At 38.5% G+C, this 26,582-nt stretch overlaps 1 protein-coding gene and 1 pseudogene across 2 annotated transcripts; both read left to right on the top strand.

The window, feature by feature from the left end:
* The window catches only part of LOC122296757, a 142,310-nt pseudogene that overhangs the window by 86,023 nt on the left and 29,705 nt on the right, over positions 1-26,582 (top strand).
* On the top strand, positions 13,675-20,528 carry LOC122297481 (DNA cross-link repair protein SNM1). 2 transcript variants are annotated; one of them, XM_043107541.1, is made up of 10 exons: positions 13,675-14,458; positions 14,814-14,975; positions 15,491-15,898; positions 16,321-16,384; positions 17,317-17,534; positions 17,633-17,746; positions 18,436-18,541; positions 18,999-19,210; positions 19,525-19,628; positions 20,073-20,528. In XM_043107541.1, the coding sequence occupies exons 1-10, from the start codon at positions 13,787-13,789 to the stop codon at positions 20,215-20,217; spliced, it is 2,205 nt and encodes a 734-aa protein (XP_042963475.1). In that variant the 5' UTR covers positions 13,675-13,786; the 3' UTR covers positions 20,218-20,528. The 2 variants fall into 2 exon arrangements, with proteins under 2 accessions (XP_042963475.1, XP_042963476.1); XM_043107542.1 differs by lacking the exon at positions 15,491-15,898.

The raw sequence follows: 26,582 nt of genomic DNA, 5'->3' as shown, positions 1-26,582 counted from the left end.
TTTGGAATTGGCTGCGATTGTTTTTGCTCTCAAGATCTGGCGACACTTTTTGTATGGGGAAGCTTGCAAAGTATACACTGATCACAAGAGCTTGAAGCACTTGTTTTCTCAAAAGAATCTGAACATGAGGCAGAGACAATGGCTGGAGTTAATCAGTGACTACCAGTGCGAGATTAAGTATCATCCGGGGAAGGCAAATATAGTTGCTGATGCTTTGAGCCGAAAATCGCACTTAGAAGATGAAGCCGAGCCGTCAGAATTGGATTCTTTGCTTTATGGGATGAGAAGACTCCTTATTGAAAGTTCACAACAAGAAGAGATTTTATCTTCAGTTCTTGATATTCGGGTAACTGATTTTGAAGAATTGAAGACTCTTCAAAGGAAGGATCCGAAGCTGCTGGATATCAGAAAAAGAGTCAAAAAATCTCGAGGGCCGTTGCACTATAGTATGGATAAAAATGGAATTCTTTGGTTCCGAGATCGTAGGGTGGTCCCCAAAGATTCAGAATTCAAGCAGCGGATCATGGCAGAAGCTCATGCGGCCCCTTATTCAGTTCATCCCGGCAGTACAAAGATGTACCGAGACTTGAAGAAAAATTATTGATGGGATGGAATGAAGAAGGATATTTCCTTGTATGTTGAAAAATGCCACACATGTCGTCAAGTCAAGGCCGAGCATCAAAGACCCGTAGATATGCTCCAACCCCTCCCTATTCCTGAGTGGAAGTGGGATGACATCACGATGGACTTTGTAGTGGGTTTGCCGAGGATGCCTAGTGGGAAAAATTCTGTTTGGGTGATTGTTGACCTGTTAACGAAGAGTGCTCATTTCTTGCCTGTTAATAACACCGATTCCTTGGGTAAGTTGACACGCTTGTACGTGAAAGAGATAGTGCGGCTGCACGACATACCAAAGAGTATAGCGTCGGATCGAGACCCAAGGTTCACGTCTCAGTTGTGGAAGAGTTTGCAGGCAGCATTGGGTACTAAGTTGAAGTTCAGTACTGCATATCACTCGCAGACAGACGGCCAATCAGAGCGCACCATTCAGACCCTTGAAGACATGTTGCGAGCATGTGTCATGGAATTTCAAGGGAGTTGGGAAAGCCATTTGCTGCTCATAGAGTTTGCATATAATAATAGCTTCCATGCGACCATTCAGATGGCTCCCTATGAAACTCTTTATGGGAGGAAGTGCAGATCACCTTTGTGTTGGGATGAAGTCAGGGAGAGTAGGATAATTGGACCCGAAATAATTCAAGAGATGCAAAGCCAAGTTCGGATCATCAGGGATAAAATGGCGGCAGCTCAGAGTCGTCAGAAAAGCTACGCTGATACTAGGAGGAGAGAGTTATCTTTTGAAGAAGGTGATTGGGTTTATCTCAAAGTCTCTCCCATGAGAGGAGTTAAGTGTTTTAGTAAGAAGATGAAATTGGATCCGAGGTATGTCGACCCTTTTCAGATTCTGGAGAGGTAGGGTCCGTCTCCTATATAGTTGCTTTGCCAGAATATTTTGGGGATATTCATGATGTCTTTCACGTATTGTCCTTGAAGAAGAGCTTTGGACAACAAGAGCCACGCTTTGTCGACCCAGAGAGTATTCAGTTGCAACCGGACCTTACTTATGAGGTTGTTCCGTTGCAAATCATGGATTGGAAGGAGCAACAGTTGAGGTCCAAGACAATACCTTTGGTTAAGGTGGCATGGAGAGATCCGTTAGTTCAAGATTTCTCTTGGAAGTGAGTAGCGGACATGAGGGAGCAGTACCCATACTTGTTTGAGTAATGACGGTACGTATCTTAATCTTGGTCACAGGTGGTTTATGTGATATTATGTGGCTTGTTTTAAGTTGGTGTTTGATCTTGCAAATTTCGAGGACGAAATTTGTTTTTAAAAGGGGGAGGATGTGATGATCCGCTTTTACGTGTATTTTCACTGAAGGGTTGTTTTTAATTTAATTAATATATTGGTTTATTTATTTTAAATTATTGTGTTTTAACTTGGTTTTTAATTTATTTGAGGTTGCATTTAATTTATTTAGTCGTTTTACGATTTTTAATGTCGTTTTCGGCGGATCTGTTTTGGTTTCCGGAGTGAGGACTGCACCTGATTTCTTTTCCCTCATCTTTTCTTTTTCTCTTTTCTTTTTCTTCTTCTTTCTCTTTTTCTCTTTTCTTTCTTTTTCTTTTTCTTTTTCATTTTCTTTCTTTTTCCCTCCCCATTCCCGTGCGTTTTTCCCCCCTCCTCCGTGCGTCTCTCTCTCTCTCCTCTCCTTCACGCCGGCCACCGTGCATCACACCACCACCACCAATCTCTTCCCCTCCCTCCAGTGAACCACCCCACAAATTTCCACCGCCAACGAAGCCGCCGTTTAGCCCGAAAACCACCTTCAAGCCAAGCGGCTTTTGCTCCGATTTGCCGCCGTCGCTCCACCTCCGGCCACCACCTCTTCACCACTTCATCACCGACTCCTTGTCGTCCTAACCCACCCATTTCCGGCCTCATTCCGTCGCCGGAACAGCTCCCACGAGCTAGTTTTCGATTTGGGTATTTCAGCCCTTCAACCACCATTTTCGCCGCCACCCACGGCCAAACTCCACTTCCCTTAGCTTCATAAACATCCTTAGACCATTCCCTATCAATCCCGAGCTTTGGTTTGTCCCCGTTCAAAAGTGGGTATGTTACAACCCACGGCCACAGTGAAATTTCACTGTTACGTTGCTTTTCTTCCGCCGTTTGCAACGCCGCGAGCTTTCAAAAAATACCATATAGCGTTGTAAGTATTTTCTATACCCTACTTTTAGATTTAAATAAATTTTGCTCATACAATAAATATTTGCTGTTGGTTGGCTCATTTCGAACTGAGTCCGAGGAGTTCGGGGGTCAGATGGATGGAGGACGGAGTTGCTTGATTTATTAATTTATGGTTGGTTAGTTGTTTTGTGCATTGAAATTGCATTTACATGGTGCATGCACGTGCGTTTTATTTAATTTGAGAAAATCTTATTTTATTGGCGTAAGTGGATTTTCGGGTGCTTGCGTGTCACAAGCCCAAGCCGGGATGGGTTATTATCCCGGTGGAGCTCCTGTGGTCACTCGGGAGTGTAATATACTGAGTGACGTCCCCTGAGTTGTCGCTGGACTATGACAGGAGTGAGGGCTAGGGGATGCTTGGCTACGAACGCGCCGGACGCGGAACTGGGCATCGCTCTACACACCGACTCCTTGGCCCTTCGTTGGTGAGGGCTAGAGGATGCTTGGCCACGAACGCGCGGGGCGTGGAACTGGGCATCGCTCATTTAGGTGTCACACACGTGGTTGTTAGCTGCGGTGTGGCACAGGAGCCAGGGTGTGCGGATGACCCCTAGGGGAGGTCATGGTGCATACGGATTAATTGGTTAATGGTTTGAGTTTGATATGGGTCAAATGTAACTTTTGGCGTGATATTTGGAAAGGATATGTTTTTGGGCCAAATGGGATTTTTGGCGTGTGTGGAAAAATATGATTTTATGGATTTTGAGCATTGGCATCCTTTCATGCATATTGTTTGAGTTTTATATGTTTTTATCTAGTGGTGTTTGGATTTTACTTACCTGCGGCACCATTTTTGGTTCCGTAGATTTTGGTGCAGGGTTCGAGGAAGAGGAGGAGGCTGAGCCCCAGGATGCAGCTCCGCCGGAGTGCTGAGTTAAAGTCTATGCTTTGTTTTCGGCTTTGAAAATATATTTGTGTTTTGTAATATTTTATTATGTATGTTTTAAACAGCTTTGTTTTAAATTAAGAAAAATTCTAGTACTTAGTTATATGACTTTGCTATCCACTGCGTGTTTCTTCATGCACATTTGTTGCTTATACACACACTTGACACACGTCGTTAGGGTGGTGACCCGTGATGTCACCATCCGAACGTCTCGACTTTCCCGTGTCCGTGCGTAGGGATTTGGAGGCGTCACACTAGACATTACAAAAAGCAATTGGACTGAGATTGATTTTATGAAAAATATGCATGTTTTGTTATGAAAAGAAATTTGAAAGAGCTTTAGTTAATGTTTTGCATTACTCATGAAATATGTACAAAAGAGAAAATATTTTCTATTATAACTGGTGTAGACATGAGCTATTTTTTGAATTCTGTCTCTAAGCTGTGCGAAAAGGAGCAAATATGAAAATTTGTGCACGATCTAATTCTGTTGTATTCTAATTATGTTTTGTACTTTGATATGATGTGATGTGACCTTTAAAAACCTCTAGCATGACATTCTATTTCTATTCTATTCTGACCTTACCATGGGTGTAAAATTGTGGCTCCTGATTGGATTGATACCAACTTTTCTGTTTTTAGTGCACCCACTTTGGAAGCAAAAATGCTTTTCTATATGGTCTTTCCTATGTGCACACTCGGGGCTCCAAGAATAATAAGGGAAAGATTTCACATTATGTTTCTGCTTGGTTGGCCGCTGGAGTTTCCATAACTCTACCACGGGGGTTAAACATGGAATTTTGTTTTGATATGATGTTTCAGTTATTCAAAAGGAATTTTGAATAAGAATATTTCTAAACTTTCGCTCTAATATTTTTTGTAACATGTTCTAATTATGCATTCTGAATTTTGTAAATGCTCACGTTTACATAGTAGTATATATTCTCTGCTTACTGAGTTGTTGATAACTCACCCCTTATCTTCACAATATTTTTCAGATAATTTTGGTGCTCAAGAGTAAGAGATGTTAGCAAGGTTTGATGATCATAGAGGAGTAAGTGCCAAAGGGTACAAGTATTTATTAGAGAGTCCTATTTGCTAGATTTATTATTTTATATTATTTTGATATTTTGACTCATGGATATTTCTTAGTCTTTATGGAGACTCAAATTTATTTTATTGAGGTATTTCCGTGTGTTGAACAAATAAGTTAATATTTTTATGGAGTCTCTGGGTATATATATAATTGTGTTATTGGAAATGATTTGAAGTAATAGGAGTTAACTCTCCTGACCTTTGGGACCGAGGCGTTAGACCCTTGCCTTTAGCCAGGCTGAGAAAATATCTTCTCTTCTCGGGACTAGCACTTGCAACAAACGGTATGATTCTCTTTCATTTGGTATTGATCTAGATAGCTAGACCTTTCTGCTAAGCTTATGCAATCACTTCCAAGTCCTCCTTGAAACTTCTATGCCTGCATCCTCTTTGTGGAAATCAGGTGAGGTACAAACCTTCCCAATGTCATAAACTTGGCGAAGTACTTCTCCATAGTTAGACTGCCCTAAGTCAAAGATGCGAATTGTTGTGCTTTTTGTTGTTGGATAGAATATAGGAAGAATCTATTATCGAATTCTTCTTTGAATCTTTCCCATTTCGATGCAACAAGGGTTACTAGTTCTCTCGTTAGAAACTATCTTTGGATATGCAACCAAATTCTAGCTTCTCCTCGGAATAAGTATCTAGCATATAAAACCTTATGGTCCTCAATGCATCTGCAAATTTTATATGTCCTTACGAGATCAATAATCCATTTTTCTACCCTTAGAGGTCCTTTATTACCAGAAAAATTTGGGTAACGGTGGATCAAGAATTTCTCATAGGAACAACCCCTAACTTTTGGTATAGGTGCATGCACTTGCTGCTGTTGTGATGTCTAAGCAGGTCAGTCAGCAGGTGTATAGGTTCAATAAATCCTTGTTCCCTATCCATTAGGGGATTTTGATTTTCTTGATGGATATCTCCACTAGGGTTCTGAGGTATCCTACCACACATCATGTGTTACTTCCTAAAATACATGGGCACGCATATTAAAACCATGTGCTAGCTTTTATATACCAAGAAATTCAAGCCTAACAAAGACTAAAATTTTAATCCAACATCTAGTGCAATTCCTAAGGACATGGGTTTTAACCTAGAGACGTAGTGCTTTGATACCACCCTTTGATGCCACCCTTTGATGCCTCCAGATTCTACTTGGGATTGGACGCTCTAAAGCGTCAGGACATGCAACCTCCAGATTCTACTTGGGATTGGACGCTCTAAAGCGTCAAGACATGCAACATAAGATTACATGTCTCTGTTCATGACAATCAGATATGCAAATGACCTAGCATGCATATAACAATATGCAATACTCTCAACGGATAATTATTTCTTTGAGCAACAAATACTATGCACCAAATAAGATATATCCCAAAAAATTTAAAACATAATACATATATATTAGAGTGATAGATGTTCTGGATTACAACATAAGTCCAAAAGGTCTATAATCACAAAAGTACTGGAGAGAGACCTCCATAGGTACATGCATAAACTAAAAAAACTACTAGGCTAGTCCATCGAGTAGCTTGCACAACTCGGTCAGGAATGTCGTAATACTATCTATGAATCGGATCACAGAGGTTACGAGCTCTGCATCTTGTTTGCTCTGCCTAGTCGACATTCTTCAGTCAACCAGCGTTCGTTGTATCTCCTAGTCCGTTGTATCATTTCAGGAGGAATGGTAGTTGGGATTACCATAGTAAGATTTAAGTACAAATCTCAACAAGTTAATAAAGAATTTAACTAATAGTTTAAATATGCATGCATGACAATAAAAACATGATGCATAACATGATCATAAATATGATTGATATGACTTGACATTTAACATGATGTGTACTGACCTGACTTGAACTTGAACGTGAACTGAACATGCATTGAACTTGAACTGATTGAACGTTTAAATAACATAAGCATGAATGTGAAGTACATAAACTTGAAATCTTGTTTATTAAATAAGCATGATTAATAAAAGTAACCATGTGGGTGCAACACAGTTCTCCTTGAGCCATGTGTCCCTATCAATTACCGCATCACAATATAGATATCTGCACCAGCTGTGACTACGTTAACATACGTACTAGTTCATAAGTATCTACACCTACTATGGAAAATGTAATGTATGTATCCCATGTTAGGTATCTGCACCAACACGAATGCATATAACATGAAATTGAAAGTAAGGGGGTACCATCTACGTTGGTGCCCATCTTCGCTCTGGTGATTAGTTAATTAGGTCTCATTCAAAACCCATTGATCTTTACCTTGCAATTTAGGGGATTTCACACTAATTTAGTCACTTCAACATGAACAAAGGAGTTCCACTAGGATATTACCCCACCCTAGCGTTTAAGGTTGTGATAAATGTAAACAGACTTGACTAACTTGAAAATACTATTTTCGAGACACATTTTGTACTCAAGACAAGATATGACATGAAATGAAAAGACAGATGATCTGAGGTAACGCAACATGACATGTGTGTGAGATGAATGACCTGGCATCCTGACATGGCATAACATGAAACAGATGATTGAGCTGAATTATTGCATTTTTAATGCTTTTGGAACCAATATATATTAATTCTTTCGTTACTTTATCTTTGGTTTTATATGGAAAAATGAATAAATCAAAATTGTGATTTTAATTGATTAAAAGCATGAATTTCTGCTCCAATTTTATCAACTGTTGATTAATATGGTTTATGGTATATATCGCTCGAGCAGCGGCTTCTGGCCGCTCGAGCGAAGTCAGGTAGATTCAAACGCTCGACTTCTGCTCGACAGTGGGCTCGAGCGAGTTGCGGGAAAAGAGATCGCTCGAGGAGAGGCATTTAGTCGCTCGAGTAAATTCAGGCAGAGTCGAACGCTCGATGTTCGCTCGACAGGCCGCTCGAGCGAACTTAGGCAGGTCGAACACTCGATGTTCGCTCGATACTCTGCTCGAGCGAATATCGTATTTTACAGATCAGGGTTTATTCCGCCATCAGAGTATATAAATGATTTTTTACATCTTATGGCCGACGGGTTGGCTGGGAAAACTCGATTTTGAGTAGAGAAACACTAAGAATTCATTATTTTCCATTGATTTTCATTCAGATTCGGAGAGGGGGATTCATACAATCAATCATTCACGCAGCTACACAATTTCCACTGGATCATTCGCTCACACTGCAGCAGATTGAAGAACTCCTTGAGGGGTCCAATTGCCACTGCAGCTCAGCCTCCTCCACCGCTTCGAATCTTCATCTCCATTCAATTGGCTTGTTCTTTTCAATTCCCTACTTGTTATTTCATTTCAATTTTGAGTTTCTGAATTATTTTGGAGAATTTTGATTTAGACGTTTGAGTAATTTATTTGTTATTTATGTAATTCATGTTATTTATTTTTATCGATTCGTTAAGCTTTCATTTTAATAGTGATTACAATTACGGTGGTTTAATTTGAGAATTTGTGATTTGAATATAATGATGAACCCTAGAACATTGATTTTGGGGCTTTTCAATTTTCAGTGCATGTTTTGTCAATTATTTCCTAATTTAGTTTAATTTTTAATTTAGTTTTATTAATTTCTGAGTTTAATTTATTAGTTCTTTACATTCCGATCCGACAATCAAAATCCAAAAATATGAATCTAGTCCAAGACTAGTGTCCTCTCCCATCCATTGCACATACCATCATTTTATTTTCTCTTTGTGAAGTTTTTTACCTTTTTCAACGAGTTTGATTTCTAAGTAACTTTTCCTGATGAGACGATATAGGAATTTATTCCTAATTATTACACGACATCCTACTACACTTGGGATAGCTTTAGTGCTACTCATTTTTGAGTGAGTCAACAGATAAACATTTCATAACATGACATAATATGAAATAAAAAACTTTTCTTGGCATGGCATAATGTGTAACAGATAAGTTTTGATTGATGGAATCTAATGTATAACAAATAAATATTGCATGATAGATTATAAGGTGTAACAGATAAACATTGTGTGCTAGAATATAATTTGTAACAGACATGCATGTAGTGTGACATGGCATAACATGGTATATATTATAACATAAGCAAATGGCATGAGGTAGGCATGTGACCCTTGCCCTAACCGAAGTCCCTCTTGTCTTCTTTCATCCATGGATTCTTCTAGAAGCCATCATGAGTGGTGTGCAGCTCTTCCCAAAGCCCCTCTTCACCTTCTTTATCATTACTTTTTGTAGAAACCTTAAAGCCTTATGAATTTGTGACAAATGGCCATAAGAAAGTTGGCTTCCATGAGGTTGGGCTTGTACTCTTTTAAACCGAATAACCGTTCTTCTCTCATGTGACTTCTTTTAGAAGCCATCTTGCATGCTTGCCTAGTGGCACATCACCTTGTGAACCAAATTTCCCATCCGCAAGGATCTAATGATTACATCATAGGGAAACTCAAGGGCCTTCCATCCAAGTGGCACCTCTTACTTAGTCCGAAACCCTACTTAGGTGTTTTTCCAAACCCCCATAAAGGGCCGAAAATGACTAAGTGTTGGGCTTCTTCCTTGGGCTTGGGCGCCTATTGCACCAACAAAACATGGCCTAAGTCAATCTTATACTCATAACTTCTCCAATTAGTGAGCTTAGACCAGGTTATCATAGAATAGGCAAGGTCTATAAATCCCCGCTAGTCTCTAATGCTCAGCTTTCACCCTTTGACATATAGCACATCTTTCGATGAAGTGGGTGATGTCTCGCTTCATTCCTTCCCACTAAAATTCTTTCATAAGATCCTAATCCATCTTCATACCTCCAGGATGTATCAAGTATGGTGAGAAATGAGCTTCAGCTAGTACTAATTCTAGCATTTCATATACCAAGCTCATGCCCCATTCCTTACTAAAGGATCTGGTGAGGATCTGTGGTGCCAAGGCTGCCAACCAGTTAGCAACACCCAAGATTCAATCAGGTTAGGCATGCAATGTTCACTAGGAAGTGCACATGTAAGGAAATAGATGTCTAGTTTGCAATGAGAAAGTAATGGTTTAGTTTAAATGCTAAACGTTATAGTACCATAAGTCTAAAAACCTTATATATATATATATATCTTACAACATCCACAAATCATTTTATTCCTTAGATAATTATACATATATCCAACTGTTTATACACCTAAATAAGGCTGGTTGAAATATGTGGTCACCTAAACAATAAATATAAATACAACTCCCATAAGTGAATAGGTTGTACAACAGAAACAGGCCTATGCACCTATTGCTCCGACTGGGTTGAAACTTCCTCATTGGGTATCCCTCTTGGATCTAGTTTTGTATCAAAGTCTATGGTTTTGACATTGAAACCATAGGTAGGTTAGACAGCTATAACAAAAACTTTAATGAGAGATAATGCTCATGAATATGCATAGTCTCATTTAACGAAATAAGTGAGCACATATATTAGTACATGGCAAGGAATCACCCTTTTAGGCAAAAACACGTATATTCATAAACATGTATTTTGAGGAGTTTCCCTATGTGCAAACTTAGTATATATTTACATATCACCAAGTCAAGGAATCACCTTCTTCTCTAGCACATAAAACTTATCATATTCATCATATAGATGTTCACATTCATCACATAAATATTTGTCATACAAACATCTATCGCCTGAAGAGTCAACAAGGGAAGCAGCTCCACCGTTTGAAATCAAGAAATTGCTCCCACCCGACCAACGTGCAAGCCGACTCACCTATCCCCAAATAGGTCAACACTCACACAGAGATTATATGTTACACTAGGCAATGTCTACCCAGCCAACCAACTCAAAGAACACACATGATACACCCGAGATCCTCCTTCCCATCTATCCGGTGAGACCAATACAATACCGTCCCACACCTAATCATCACACGGGATTCTCAAGTTTTCTTCTGACTCCATATGTGAGTGAATAAAAGCTCTTTAGTCTCGATTATCCCATTGCAGAATGATAGAGGCTAACTAGCAGGGTATGGTCTGTACATTCTTATGAGCTGTCCTACATCCAATCCTCATCTCTATCTAACTAAGGGTCTCCCACATGGCACTAGACCATACCTCTATGCTCAAACAATATGATTTGGGGAGCCAAAATCTTTTTCAGTAAACCCACTATGGATGTGACTCTTCAGATGGAGTGTGGGCTTTTGCGTACGATGCTGCCACCTCTTAAGCATTTCCGTGTAGACTTTGAAAGCTCGTACATGTCAATAAAGGTCTTGTCCTCGATTGTTGCTCGCCTCCAGCTCATTCTTTGCCTTTATACGTTAGGCTGCTTTTTTGAATTAGGAGCCTCTCCAACTTCTCATTCTCGCCCTAGTGCTTGCCCTTCCTTCCATTGGACTGGCTATACTTTGTAGACCTCCACTGCCTCATTTTCCACCCGCATTGAGAAAGGATCATCTTTGCCTTCCACTCAACAAGAATAGGCTCTCTCCTCTTCGCCTTCCTTTTGCTCCTGAATGGTGGTCTATTCTCTTTCACTAGCGTGGTCCTCACAACACTACTTGCTTGACAGTTAAAGTTGGTATTGGAGGTTTTAGTACGGGTGTTGCAATGACCCTTTACAACTTCTTGTACTTTGTGAAGATACGGAAACAATAACCCATATCTTGTCAATCTAGGGGCAATCGTTGGACTATGTGGGTGGCTTTCGGGGAAGGTATGATTTCATTTGAGGGGAGGGGGGGGGGGGACAGATGTTTTGTTTTACATTAAAAAAAGATAAATAAACCATGTTGCAACTCATATATGGTGTGTGGTGTTAGGCTTCAATATAAAATTTCTCTTGCTAAATACAGTTGGTTCCCATTTCCATTTGAACTCCACTCTCACATGGACACATGTCCAAATTTACCAAACCAAATATACATCCCTTTAAACTATTTATCTCCTCATGCATTGGCTTTCTTCATCTTCTTCGTTCATTTTTTTTATCCTTACACCTCATAGCCTTGCAATGAACCAACCCCTTATCTTTCGCAATTAAATTTCCACAAACTCACCATGAAACCATCATTAGACTTCTAGTCTTCATTGTTCAACCTATAACTCCCCCATAGCCTAGAAACCATCAAATTAAAAGTATTACTCAGACATAAGTCCTACAAAGCAGTGAAAGTTCTCAATCAAAGCAGCATCAAGAAAATGTCTCAATGGCAGTTACCTCCTCAGGGTATGGCAAAACTCAACGTGGATGGGGCAACTTTTCATGATGAGGGAAATGCAAGGGTAGATTTTAAGAGATTGGGAAGGAAAATTTTTGATGATAGTGAATAAGAAAGAAGCTGCTGTGATGGAGCCATTGGAGATTGAGCTTATAGCTATCTTGAGAGGATTGCAATTATGCATTCCTCTTGGTCTGGGTCATTATGCGTTGAAACTGATTCATTGTTACTAGTCCAAGAGATTACTAGTTCTAATATTTTGAATTCTATTCATAGGAATATAATAACATACATTCAATAGCTCAAGAGGAGATTTCAAAGTTGTTCAATTGTACACATCAATAGAGAAGCCAATGAAGCTACACAAAAACTAGCAAGGTTTTCTAGAAGAAAAACACTAGAGACACAAAAGGATCCCACACAATGACATGTCAAGTCATTTATTTATTTAATTTTCCTGAAATCCCCCCCCCCCAACCTCTTCCCCCCATTGCTCTCCCTTCCCGTCTCCCTTCTCCTTTTCTCTTCCAGCCCACAAACACAACCCGTCGCCATTGCCATCATCATCGCCCACAACCTATCGCCAACAAACCGTCGCCCATCCCTCTGTCTCTCTCTGCTCTCTTTCTTCCAGCCGATTTGTCAGGTGCAACAAGAACATGAATAACTTGATTCTATCTTTTGCTCCAAAGTTCACAAAAGTGCAGAGTCTAAAACTAAGCCAAGATAAAACACAGCTTGAGGATGATGCTATTCAAACTATTGCAGAGTTTGAAACTATGCCAAGATAAATATCAGTCTCTTTTATTTTCATACTCTTCCTCATCAACCCTACAACAATACACATCTTCATCAACCATATAGAGACAACGTAATAAAGCACCTTTACTTCATCATCCATACAGAGACATTAACCATCAATTGATAAAGTAAGAATAAACTGAATACTGGGTTAAGTAAATAAACTAAATCTCGTCCAATGATAATATTGTAATATTCTAATCCAACATAAAAAAATAAAAATAAAAACTAAAAAGGCCTTCATTTTCATACATAAAAAAAAGCATAAAGGAACGGCAAACAAGAGAATGGAAGTGGAAAAGTAAAAAAAAATAAAAACCCAAGACAGAGAGAGGTACAAAAAGTTGGATTGCTGAAAAAGTTTGCAAGGACGTTGGCCAGAAGTGAAAACGGGATGGGATAGATGTAAGATTGGGAGTGTCATACTATTAACTTTTTGAAAAAAAAAAAACTACTAATACATCATTTTGTGAGATGCCTATATATATATATATATATATGTAGCAGCTCTTTTTTTTAAAATATTGACTAAATTAATATATGGTGGAATTTTATTCCTATTATATTCAACAAGTCGAATGGACTGATTTACACTTGTAATGCTGTTGGCAGTTAATGAAAAGCCAACAGCATTACAAGTGTTTTTCTATCATAAAAAAAAAAAAAAAAGTATTACTCAAGATTTGTATGATTTCTTAATTTATAGTTTTATTAATGGTTACACGCGAATATATGCGTAATTAAATATTAAAAATCTTGATATTTTGTTAAGGAATTCAGGTTTAATTATATAAAATTAGAATTAAATTATTTTATATAATTAATATATGAAAGATAATGAAATAAATTTCTTTTTATCATTTTTATATTTTAATATAGATCAAATTTTGAGTTTCTAAATTCCGATCTGCCTTTGCCCGCGGACCAAAATTCGAAAGCAGTCCCTAAACCCGCTCACTACATTGCGCCATATCTTGTCTCCTCCAAGGTCACCGCCGCCGTATCAATGGCATCTCGCTCTGAAACCTTTGCAACACTGGACGATGACGACGACAACGACTTCCAGATCCCTCTCGCCCAAACAACGACTACAAGCACCCATTCTTGCAGATCTCTCATCAGCTCTCGTAGACCTCTCAAGTCCTCCAATTCCAACTTCTACTCATCCAAGAAACTGAAGCGCACCGGCAAAGAGAACGTGCCGGAATCCACCTCCTCGGCCCACGTTAAGGAATCACAATCCGATACGCCATCGTTGCCCAATCCCACGCTTCCTGCCCTTGATGCGCGTCAAAATATCAAGGTAGACAATGATTCAAGTGCTTTGGATTGTGATGCTAAAAGGGAATTGTTGAAAACAAGAGAGGGTTATTTATGCAATTCAGTGGAGTCTAGGTTAATGAATTCGAGAGTGGATTTCGCTGTCAATGATGATTTTGAGGTGGGTCCGGAGCTCGATGTGCTGCTCAACTTGTCTTCTGATGTAGAGGAGGGGGATAGAAATGTTGTTAATGGCGAAGCCTTTCATCCACAGGAAAGAAATGGCTTAGATGGTGATGGAGTTTTTGTTCAAATTCGATGTCCGCTATGTGGAATTGACATCTCTGGCATGAGTAATGTACAACGTCAGATACACTCCAATGACTGTCTGGACAAAGGGGAAGCTCAAGTTCAAGATGTGAGTTTTCCCTTCATTTTCTCTTCTTTCTTCTGAAGCGTGTCCTTCATTGTAATATACTCCCATAATCCGTCTTTCACTTGCGTAATAACGGGGCAATGAGACAGTAGTTAACATTTCTATTGGCCGGAAGTGAACGCCATTTGTAACTTCTGTCTGAAAGTAGGTTAACTCCTATTTCTTGAAACTCTCGTCCTCTTTTTTTCTTCCCGAAGTAAAACTCTGGCAGAAGCTTAGTAATTGTGCCTTTGCTTCTTCCCAGATCTTATCTATTTTGTCATTATACACTTTTCTGATCTCTTAGGGCAGGCCATTTTTACTTGAATGAATGCGAACTTTAGCATGTTTTTTGCAGATTACTGTTCCTTCTGATGAAAGCGAGCCTCAAATTCATCGTCCAATTGTTGACATCTCTCCTGTTCTTGAGTGGGTTCGCAGTTTAGGTTTAGAAAGGTATGGGGATATTTTTGCCCGAGAAGAGATTGATTGGGACACCTTACAATGGCTGACAGAAGAGGTGTGCTTCATTCTGAACTGTTTGATTACTAACCCACTGATTCTATTCATCTTAGGATAGACATTGTGTCAATCAGATTAAGCTCTCGAGACTGCTGGCTGTGGATTGTGAATGCTTCCATATCCATATAACTGTCAAAATGTTCTTAGAACAAAAAATGGGATTCAGTTTATAAGCAAGATGAGTACATATGGATATAATACAACCTGGGCGGAAAAATATAAAATATTCAATTATCTTGTACAGATGGAAAGATCATTGATGCTCCAGGAAAACTCTGAAATCTTGTGTGGTAATTGAAGTATACTCGTTAAGCCTATCCTTGAAGAATGTATTTTGTTTTGATGTAAATGTTTCTAGCAATGGAAATGTAGTGATTAGAAATCCAGTCCTGCTCTCTATATCTTGAACCACTCCTGGTTCATGTTCTTTTCCGTCTTATTACTTGTTTAGTTAGTGAAATAAATTTATCTGAGTACGTATTTGTTTTCCCTCCTTCCATTTTTACTTTAAAGGATCTGTTCGGTATCGGTATCACTGCACTGGGTCCAAGGAAGAAGATTATGCATGCTCTTAGTGAACATAGAAAAGGAAGTGCTAATGTTGTTGAAACACATTCTGATATGCATACCTACTCTGAGCCTCAAAGACAGAGCACCAATGGAGTTCAAACTTACAATGATGCTTCGGATATAACAGTGGATGAAACTAAAAAGTTAGCTGTAAATAAGTTGATTACAGATTATTTTCCAGGGTCTGTGACTGATGGGAAGAAAGTTAACACCTCTGTGGGGAAGGGAGGGTTAGGAAAAAGATGCTCTGATTCTGGCCTTAAACATGCTGTGGCGAAAAATATTTTCAGAAATGGCAAACTCAAGGATGTTCCCTCGTGGTGCTGCATATCAGGAACACCATTTCGAGTGGTAAATGCCCTTTGAATTGATTATAGATACTGTAATTTTCATTTGTCACTCTTGTTGAGTTGTTGTAGTTCCCTGCCACTATAGAGCTTCCTCTTATGCAATAAATTGATGTTCATTATGGACTGTGGTCATGCTTTCCCATCAATTTGAATTCAAACTTGATCAAAATGCTGGCTTGGTTATTGGGGCAGCAACTCATATTTGGCAATGCAGTCACTGAAACTTAGTACCGTAATGGGTTAATGTGATTCCACGCCCTGTGTGCAAACCTTTTCAGAACAATGAATCTGATTTAGGCGAAAGACTTTTGTTGTAACACTTTCTGCTATGCATTTGCTTCTTGATATTTATGATAAGTAATAGTTCTTTTACACTTCTTCTTTGACAACCAGATTTTAAGTTGTTCTGATTAACATTTGCAGGATGCTTTTCGATATCTTAGAGGAGACTGTTCCCATTGGTTTCTCACTCATTTTCATATGGACCGTAAGTTCATTTCTTTTGTACATGTAATGAAAGTAGATGGAACTTTGTGTATCTGAGCATTTCTTCTTTGTTATGTTGCTTCAAGTTGCTTTTCTTTTTTATTCGATTTAATTGCTATATTCTGTCTTTTACCTTTACAAGAACCACAACTTTGAGATTCACTGAGATTGCTTAGCTGACTGAGGCAAAGGAATTTTTCTTTGAATGATTGAGCTAGACAGTAAATTCTTTTTTTTTTTTTTTTTTTTTTCTTGGGAAGAACTAGATGGTGAATTCAACTAGGTTCCTCGATACTAATTGTCATTCCAACCTTGTTCTAAAAGCACAATATTTCTTTTGCACTCGCTTGGTTTGCTGTTAAGTGAAATATTGAAATTCTAACGGCTGTGTTCTAGTTATATATCAAATATTACAGTTTTTCTATCTAGCTCATGCACGTTTACTTTTCTGAGAAGAGCTTAAGCAGAAGCATCGTGCTAAATACACTTGCATAGTATATTAGTGTTCTTGTTGAAGCATGATGTTACTTCCATTAAGATTGGGGGAGTGACAGGCCATAAAGTTAAATTGAAATCTGCCAGGGTAAGGCAACACTCTATGCACCCACTTACTATTACAGCTAAGTGTCTGGTACTCTCTTTCCATGATCCATCTTTAAAAATTTTATAGGTCCACCATGGTATATCATATTGAAGCATCTAGTAAAGAAAACCCTGATGGATGACCATGAGGATAGATATCTATTATGCATAGTTTGTGTTGTGTTGCCTCAATGTAATAATGATCTTCCAGGGAGTGCTCTATATTTCATTGTCCAAATGAATGCCTGGGGCTGGGTTGTTGCAATAATTTAGAGGGAAGGATAGTCATTTTGTAAGCCTTGGCTTTTTGCTTTATACCATTGGGTTTCTTCTCTTATTTTTGGGCTGCAGATTATCAAGGTCTAACAAGATCCTTCTGTCATGGAAAGATTTATTGCTCCTCGATCACAGCTACGCTTGTGAATATAAAGATTGGGATCCCATGGGACAGATTGCAAATTTTACAGCTCAACCAAAAAATCAATATTGCTGGTGTTGATGTGACCTGCTTGGATGCAAACCACTGTCCTGGTTCCATAATGATACTTTTTGAACCACCCAATGGTAAGGTGTGGTTCAAACTGACTTCCCAGTATTCTATATCTAATTTTTACTATTTTGCTACTATTGTATCCAAAGCTCATTGGGTCCCCTTTTTTGTGATTAGGCTATTCTACATACAGGGGATTTTCGCTTTTGTCAGGAAATGACTAGCATGCCTGTTTTGCAATCACGTCCTATCCATACTCTTATCCTTGACACCACTTACTGTAACCCCCAGGTGAGTCTACTTGAGGTGAATTGTCTTATGTGATTTCTTCCAAATAAAAAAGGATCAATTTCCTATCAGAGTTGTGGGCTTTATACAAACCTGGATCCTTTGGCTTTTATTAGTAGAGTACGGCTTTTGGATGGCTTGGTTACAAGCTTACAAAGCAACCAAGCATAGTTATGCAATTAGTTAATAACTACGTTTGGATGGCTGAATCTACCTGGCTCATTCGAGTCTGCACTGTTTCTGACGCTATAGACGTGGGCCTTATTTGGTCTCAACCAATTCATTGGCTTTGAAAATCAGAATTCTATTTTCTTGGGAGTATAGATTGTGTATATTGAATGATGTAAAACTGAATTGAAAAGCACACCTCTGTGCGTATTCCTATAATTTACCCTAAAAATAGTGCCTAACAATATAGAACTAATATAGAAACTGAAGTCGATTTCATCATACGAACAGAGTTTATATCAAGCACATTTCCACATTTTTGCTTGTAACTTTATGTTCTCATTCACCTTTGGCACTGAGAAAAGTTGATAACAACATTGGAAGCTTTTCCTTCACTTTCAATATGTGCACACACACACTCATATGATCAGAAAAGTGTGGAACCTCCCATCATTTTAATCACTATTTTTTTTTTTTTTAAACATACTCATTGAAGTCTAGTGTCATTTCATGATTTATTGCAGTATGACTTTCCAAAGCAAGAGGCTGTAATTCAGTTCGTCATTGATTGCATTCAAGCTGAAGCTTTCAACCCTAAAACACTTTTTCTGATCGGTAGCTACACAATTGGTAGAGTTCACATGCCTCTCTGTCTCTCTCTGTGTTCCCCCCCCTGTCTATGGATCTCCATAGCAGACTTCTACTTTTTGTTTTTGACAAGTAAAAGAAATTTAATTAATATGAGAAATAGGCATAGCCCAAGTATAGGAAGTATACAACAGAATACACCTAATTAGGATCTAGAAATAGATACGAAGAAATCATGGAAATTGGGATCATTAAGATCTCTAGCCCTGGCCCACATAAATAAGGTCTTAAAGAAGAAACTTAAGCTCTTCCGAAGAGCACCCTGGATCCTTAAAGTTTTGATCATTAGTAGGCTTACACATTAAATTGGATATGTTCACATGAAATTCAAATTGGATTTCGTTTTTGCACTATTTGGTTAATGCAATCCCCTTCTCACTTTTTGGTTGCAATTTTTATAGAGTTATCTATTTATGATCAAAGAGTATTTTCTTTCTAGGAAAGGAGCGGCTGTTTTTGGAGGTTGCTCGTGTACTCCGTAAAAAGGTTTACGTCACCGCAGCAAAACTGCATATTTTAAGATGTTTGGGATTCTCAGAGGAGGACATGCAGTGGTTTACAGTGAATGAACAAGAAAGCCACATTCATGTTGTGCCAATGTGGACACTTGCGAGCTTCAAACGTCTAAAGCACATATCTGATCAATATGTGGTAAAGGAATAATATTATTACACTGTTCTTTCAATACATGGATTTTCAGTCATATAACTGGGAAAGGATTCTTACTCACTGTCTCTGTCTCTCCCTCTCTCTCTCTCTCTCTCTCTCTCTCTCACACACACACACACACACACACACAAATCACATATGTTTTGTGAAAATTTCTCCAGCCTCCCTTGCATTTTGACTATTTTAATGGACTCACTTTTTGTAAAAATGTGTTGTGCCTTCTCTTTTGAAGTGACAAAGTCTGACCTTGTTTAGTGGGATAGGCACTTGTTATATTTTGGAATCTTATTGATCAGGGTCGATTCAGTCTCATAGTTGCTTTCTCCCCTACTGGGTGGACATTTGGTAAAGGAAAGAAGAAGTCTCCGGGGAGAAGGTGGCAGCAGGGTACGGTTATAAGGTAAAGTTGTAATTTTCTTGACTTTGTTTACCTATAGCCCTTAGAAAACTATCTAGATCTCTCGTGTTTCGCATGTTCTGGATGGAGTGAGGCTTTTCATATGCTGCGCAAGTGTTCTGGCTCCTTGGCTGCAGGCTACGCGACTATAAACGGCTGAACGTTATGTCCATTTTCTATTTTGCATATTGCGAAGTACGGGTCTGATGCTTGTTTGTCCTATACAATTCATTTCGGAGTTATAGGGCAATTTTTTTCACAAGGATTTAGTGCACCCCTATAGTATCATATTTGGTAATTCTTGATTGTAGCTCTATAGGGCATAGTTAATACCTATTCTCTGTGATTGTAGCTCAAAGTTTACATTGACGTGAATTTTAGAGTATGTGATGACTGGTTGATACCAGCCAAACATGACTAATTTGAGATTTTTGCCTTGTTTCCCAGGTATGAAGTGCCGTACAGTGAGCATTGCAGCTTTACAGAACTCAGAGATTTTTTTAAGCTTGTATCTCCGATGAATGTAATACCAAGCGTAAATAATGATGGTCCTGATTCTGCCAATGCAATGATCTCTCTCCTGTCATCTTGATGAGATTGTAACATATGCTATGTAATAAACTTAAGAGGGGAAGGGAAATTATTCCAGTAGTCCCTTGCTCAAACTTTCAACGAAGGATGAATACAAAAAAAGAGATGTAATGAGCCCAGCTTTGACTAGTTCGAGATAGTCAATCTCCATAAGAAGCTGAGAGAGAGAATTAGAGAAGAGAGTAATGTTGTCTTAATATTCTGTGTGAGCAATCTTTCCCCCTAGCCCTAGTTTATGTAGTTGGTATATTGTCTTTACAAACGACAGCGTATTACAAGTGTATGGAATTAATGAAACGACTGTGTTGCGCATATCTATTCAGTTCCTACTTACACAAAATGATAGCGTAATGAATAATAATATTTCAATTATTTACACAACACCGTTCCATACTCCAACTAGTAACTAATAAAACTGCCACTTCATACTCAAGGCTTCTTCACAACTTCTGCACAGGACTTCATGCAAACTAGTAGCAACACTCCCTTCAAGCCTTCAATTAGCACCATGACATACCCCCTCCCTTTCAAAGCACCTTGCTCACAACGTGAGGGAATTTTTGATGCAACTGCCAATAGCATGTGTTATCAATCATCAACACAAGCACCATTCCATTGAACCAACACTTCAACCACAACCCTACTATGAAGCTTCTTACTTTTGCGTTCCAAGATCTACTCACGTTCAGGCATCAATCGACCATGCATGTCAACTGGAGATAAGATGGAAAGTGGTGTGATATCCTCTCCTATTTTCCTCTTTAATAAAGAAACATGGAAAACACGATGAAGGAGAGAATCTGAGGGCAAACTTAGTCTGTACGCTACCTTTCCCACCTTGTGAGTAATCCAAAATGGGCCAAAATATCTAGGGGACAGCTTCAAGTTTCATCTCATAGCAAGAGATTGCTGCCTATAAGGCTGCAGCCTGGGATAAACCCAATCACCCACAAAAAACTCCCTTTAAGTTATGTGCTTATCATAGTGAAACTCCATTCTTTCTTGAGCCAACGTCAAATTACCCTTCAATGTTGGGTTACTAGTCAAGCCAAGGATATAAGAGTGAAGTCGAGTAGGAGGGATACCATACACAACCTCAAAGGTAGTAAGCTTTGTAGAAGAATAAAAAGTGGTATTGTACCACCACTCAACCAAGGAAAACCAATCAACCCACAAATTAGGCTTATCACCAGTGAAAGAACTGAGGAAGTGTTCCAACTATTTATTCACAGCTTCAGTTAGGCCATCACTTTGAGGGTGATAGGCAGATGAATAAGACAATGACCCCTTGCAAATGAAATAATTCTCTCCAAAATGAACTTGTAAATGTTGAACCTCTATCTGACAAAATTGACTTAGGCATGCCATATTGACTTAGGCATGTCATATTGACTTAGGCATGCCATGAAGCTTAAAAAGGGAAAACTAAGGCTACCTTAACAACTGTAAATGGGTGTTTCAAAGGAATGAAATGAACATACTTTGACAAACGATCCACCACCACCATGATCACTGAATATCCCTTAGAAAGTGGTAACCCCTCCACAAAATCCATCAAAATGTCAGCCCACACATGAGTTGGTATAGGCAAAGGCAAGCCTGCTGGGAACACATTTTCCACCTTGTTTCTTTGACACACTTGGTATTCATGAATAAATAGCTTAACTTCAGACTTTAAATTAGGCCAATAAAAATCAACTCTAGCCCTATGCAAAGATTTATGGAATCCTGAATGGCTAGCAGAAGGGTTGGCATGGATGAAGTTTAAAATCTTGGACTTCAATTGAGAAGAGTCAGGCACATATATCCTTCCTTTTTTGAACAAGATCCCATGTTTCACACAAAAAGAAGGATGAGCAATTGCATCCAACTGTAATGAAGTGATCATCTGCTGAGCAATCTGATCTTTCTCATAAGTATACTTTAACTCAAGCAGCCATGTTGGTGAGGAAATGACAAAGCAGCTAACATCCCAACTTCCTCTACTTGATCTCATCTCGATAAAGCATCTACCACCTTATTATCCACCCCCTTCTTTTACTCAATGGTAAACTCATACCTCAACAATTTAACAAGCCACTTTTGCTGAGAAACTGTGCCTATTTTCTGCTCCAATAAGTACTTCAAGCTATGATGGTCAGTCTTTACCACAAATGCACTACCCAAAAGATATGGATGCTACTTTTTAATAGCTATAAAGTGACAAATTTTTTCCTTTAAGAGCCTAGCTGAAAAAAGCTAAAGGCTTCTGATCCTGCTTCAAAACAACACCACCTAGTTCTATAAGCATCACATTCAATGACAAACTCATATGAAAAGTATGGTAGTGCAAGCATAGGAGGACTTGTTAATGCTACCTTGAGAGCATTAAAGGAGGACTTGTTAATGCTACCTTGAGAGCATCAAAGGCTTCTGTAGCACGATCAGACCATACAAATGCATCTTTTTTAAGTAATTCAGTCAAAGGAGCAACAACTTAGCCATACCCTCTTATAAATTTCCTATAGTATCTTGTTAAACCCAAAAAACCTTGTAATGATTTGAGATTTTTTGGAAGTGGCCAAGAAAACATAGGTTATAACTTCTTAGGGTTTGCCCTTACTCTATGCTTCGAAATGATGTGGCCAAAGTACTCAGTTTCATCACAAGCATACTTACACTTGGATCTCTTAGCATCTAATTGATGCTGCTGTAAGGTTTGCAAAACTGTAGATAGATGTAGCAAAGGAGATGGCAAATCCTTGCTATATACAAGGATGTCATCAAAAAAATACTATGACAAACTTTCGAAGAAAGGGCTGAACACTTCATTCATAAGCCCTTGGAATGTTGAAGGGGCATTAGTGAGTCCAAAAGGCATGATAAGTAACTCATAATCCCCACTCCTCATTCAAATTTGATGATAGCCATCTGATTGAGCTGAAATATTGCATATTTTATACATCTAGAACCAATACATTTTAATTCTTTTATTACATTATTATTGATTTTATATGGAAAAAATGATTAAGATGAATAAATTCAGGTTGTGATTTAAATTGATTAATAGCATGTTTTATGCTTAATTTTAGAACTTGTGATTTAATTGAGTAATTTTTCTATACATGCACAACACATATTTTTTTTTTATATTTTTTTTATTCTTATTTTATTTTATTTTATTTATCTTTATATGCATGATCAAAAGAAATGGAAGTGGGAGAGTTATTAAAAGTTAAACGCCACATAAAGGAAAGACCTTTTCATTTTGAAAAGTCAGAGAATTGCATGGGCTAGAGATTTCATTTGATATTGGACTTGGATTGTTGGACGACAACACACTGGAGGCATTAATTAATTAGTGCCGCATGGAATGAAATGACTTTAAGATGGAGACTTTTGACTTGCACGTAGACTTTTATTTCTTCAGAGGGCATTAGAGAGCCGCACACCTTCTTGAAGGTTCAGCCGAATTCATTCAGCTGCACACTTATATTTTCTTTGGGCATTCAATTCAAGCGGCACACATTATTTTTCGATCAGCAAGTTAATTCATTCCTTTTAGCGCCGTAGATATTTTTTTCTTTGGAATTAAATCAGCGTTGTACACTATTTTCACGCTGCAGTATTGTCGTTGAAGAACTCCTTGAGGGGTCCAATTGTTGCTACAGTCCAACCTCTTCCACTGCTTTCAATTTCCATCTCCATTCATTTGGCTTGCTCTTTTCATTCCCTACTTTTTATTTAATTTCAATTTGAAGTTTAGGTGTATTCTTGATATTTTTGGATTAAAAGTTTGGACATTTTATTTGCTGTTTATTTTATTTTATGTCAGTTATTTTTCTTGTTTCTTTAAAATTCTATTAAATATGCATTACAATTACATTTTAGATTGATTAAAGGTAAATTAGGATTTAAATAATTTTAGTTTATTATTTAATTTTCAGATTAATTAAAATTGTTTAGTGTAGTTGAATCTTTAATTGTTAATTTTAATTTGTTAGTCTTTTATATTCCATTTCGACACTAAAAAAAATCCAAAAGTATGAATTGAATATATGACTAGTGCTTTTTTTTTTTTTTTTAAATTTCCGTTGCACTCTTTCATTTATTTTACATACCACCACTTTGGTTTGCGAAATTTTTCACCATTTTATACGAGTTTGGGTTTAAGCAACTTTTCTCGAGGAGACGATTTAGAAATTTTATTCCTAATTATTACACGACATCCTCCTACACTTGGGATAACTTTTGTGCTACTCATTTTTGAGTGAGTCACCATCCCTGAGATCAAATTTGGCATACACTAAAGAGACTGAAAGCTCATCCAACAACTCATATACCATAGAGATTGGATACATGTCCTTGATGGTAGCTTCATTTGAGGCCATGTAGTCCATGCACATTTTCCATGTGCCATCAGACTTCTTGACTAGTAAAATAGGAGATGAAAAGGGTGAGTGACTTGGATGAATTACACTAGAATCTAGTGACTCCTTAACAATTTTTTCAATTTCAGTTTTCTGGTAGTGGGGGTATCTATAAGGCTTGGCACTCATTGGTGTTTCTTGCTTCAAATTTATTTGATGATCATGGGATCTATGGGTGGTAAACCCTTAGGTTCTTCAAACACCCCTTGAAACTGTCTCAACACTTCTTCAACACCATTAGATTGCATGGGCTCTTCTATAATTTCACCTGAGTTTAGTTGTAACAACAACCCTTCTTGCTACACTTGGTGATAGTTGAAAATTCCCTACCATCAACCATCTCATTCTGAGAAGTTGTCATATGAGTAGGAGAAGTTAGCTTCCCCTTATATTGGAACTGCAGTTTTAGTTCAACAAAATCCCACAATATAGGTCCTAATGAAAAGAGCCATTGCACACCAAGAACATCGTCACATCGCCTTAAGGGCAGAGTAGGAAAGTCAATGGCAAAGGTTGTACCCAGGATCTATACCTCCACTGATGGGCATCATAGTGGATCAAGTCTTAAAAATTCCTTGCAAGTTCCAGATGGGCCAATCACAAGGTCAATAGCTAAGAAGATCAAGGAAGAAATGTAAGGATTGGTGCAATCCACTTGGGAAGAGTTTGCAAACTTATCGAGCAAGACCACAACATTCAAGATGGGCTTGAAGGAAGAAGAACCAACTTTAATCCATGTAATACAAGCTATAGAGGGGGGCTGCATAGCCTAGTGATTTAGTGTAGACTTTTATTTCATTAAGTATACGTGTGTGGGCCTATTTTATATTTCGATATTTAATTCATTAAGTGGACTTCTTTTATTAGCTACAAACATGTATTTTAGGATGTTTTGGGCTTGAAGATGTTCAGCCCATGTCTTTTAATTAATGAAGGCCTTAGTCGGCCTTAGGGTTTCATGGAGGGGTTTAAAAACAACTTGTAGCCGCATTTTGGGTTATGTTAAATGTGAATGAAGTTTTTCATCATAGTGAATTTTTAATTTTCTACACTTGTTTTTGATTGAACTAAGAACTTATCAAAGGCAAACCCTTTGTGGTGTTCTCACCAATCTAGTTCCTTGAAACAAGAGTTCAATGGATCTAAATCTTCTTGACTTGATTCTTGGCTTTCTTGGGTAAGTTTTCAATTTGATTGTGGGTTCAGGGAATTTCGATCCCATGGGTTCAAATTGTGACGCCCCCAAATCCCCACGCCCGAACACGGGAAAATCGAGACGTCCGGATGGTGACAACCCGGGTCACCATCCCATCGACGGGTGCCAAGTGTGTGCAAGGCAACATATGTGTACAAAGAAACACGCAGCGGATAACGAAAGTCATAACTAAGTACCAGAATTTTTCTCAACGTAATACAAGCTGTTTAAAACATACATAAATAAAATATTACAAAAACACAAATACAGTTTTAAACCAAATATAAAGCATAGCATCAGCAACCCGGCGGAGCCGCATCCTCTGGCTCAGCCTCCTCCTCTTCGTCCTCCAACTCTGCACCAAAAGCTACGGAACCAAAAATGGTGCCGCAGGTAAGTAAAACCCAAACGCTACCAGATAAAAACACATAGAACTCAAACAATATGCATGAAACATGCCCAATGCACAAAGCCCAGAAAACATAATTTTTCCACACACGCCAAAAACCCATTTGGCCCAAAAATACATCCTTTCCGAAAAAAACACGCCAAAAGTCACATTTGGCCTTTATCTATCTCAAACCATTATCCATATTAACCGTATGCACCATGACCTCCCCTAGGGGTCATCCGCACACCCTGGCTCCAGTGCCACACCGCAGAGTACCACCACGCATGTGACACCTAACGAGCGATGCCCAGTTCCGTGCCCCGCACGTTCGTAGCCAAGCATCCTCTAGCCCTCACCAGCAAAGGGTCACG

Source organism: Carya illinoinensis, chromosome 15 (assembly GCF_018687715.1).
Source record: "Carya illinoinensis cultivar Pawnee chromosome 15, C.illinoinensisPawnee_v1, whole genome shotgun sequence".
NCBI classification, from domain to species: Eukaryota; Viridiplantae; Streptophyta; class Magnoliopsida; order Fagales; family Juglandaceae; genus Carya; species Carya illinoinensis.
This window is presented reverse-complemented; position numbering and strand designations above follow the sequence as displayed.

What these genes read in the sequence shown, in the direction of transcription:
- LOC122297481 (XM_043107541.1), top strand. Translation starts at nt 13,787, where the DNA reads ATGGCATCTCGCTCTGAAACCTTTGCAACACTGGACGATGACGACGAC. An exon ending in CAGGAACACCATTTCGAGTG is followed by an intron (nt 15,899 to 16,320) that starts GTAAATGCCCTT and finishes TAACATTTGCAG; the next exon opens with GATGCTTTTCGATATCTTAG. An exon ending in CACTCATTTTCATATGGACC is followed by an intron (nt 16,385 to 17,316) that starts GTAAGTTCATTT and finishes TTTGGGCTGCAG; the next exon opens with ATTATCAAGGTCTAACAAGA.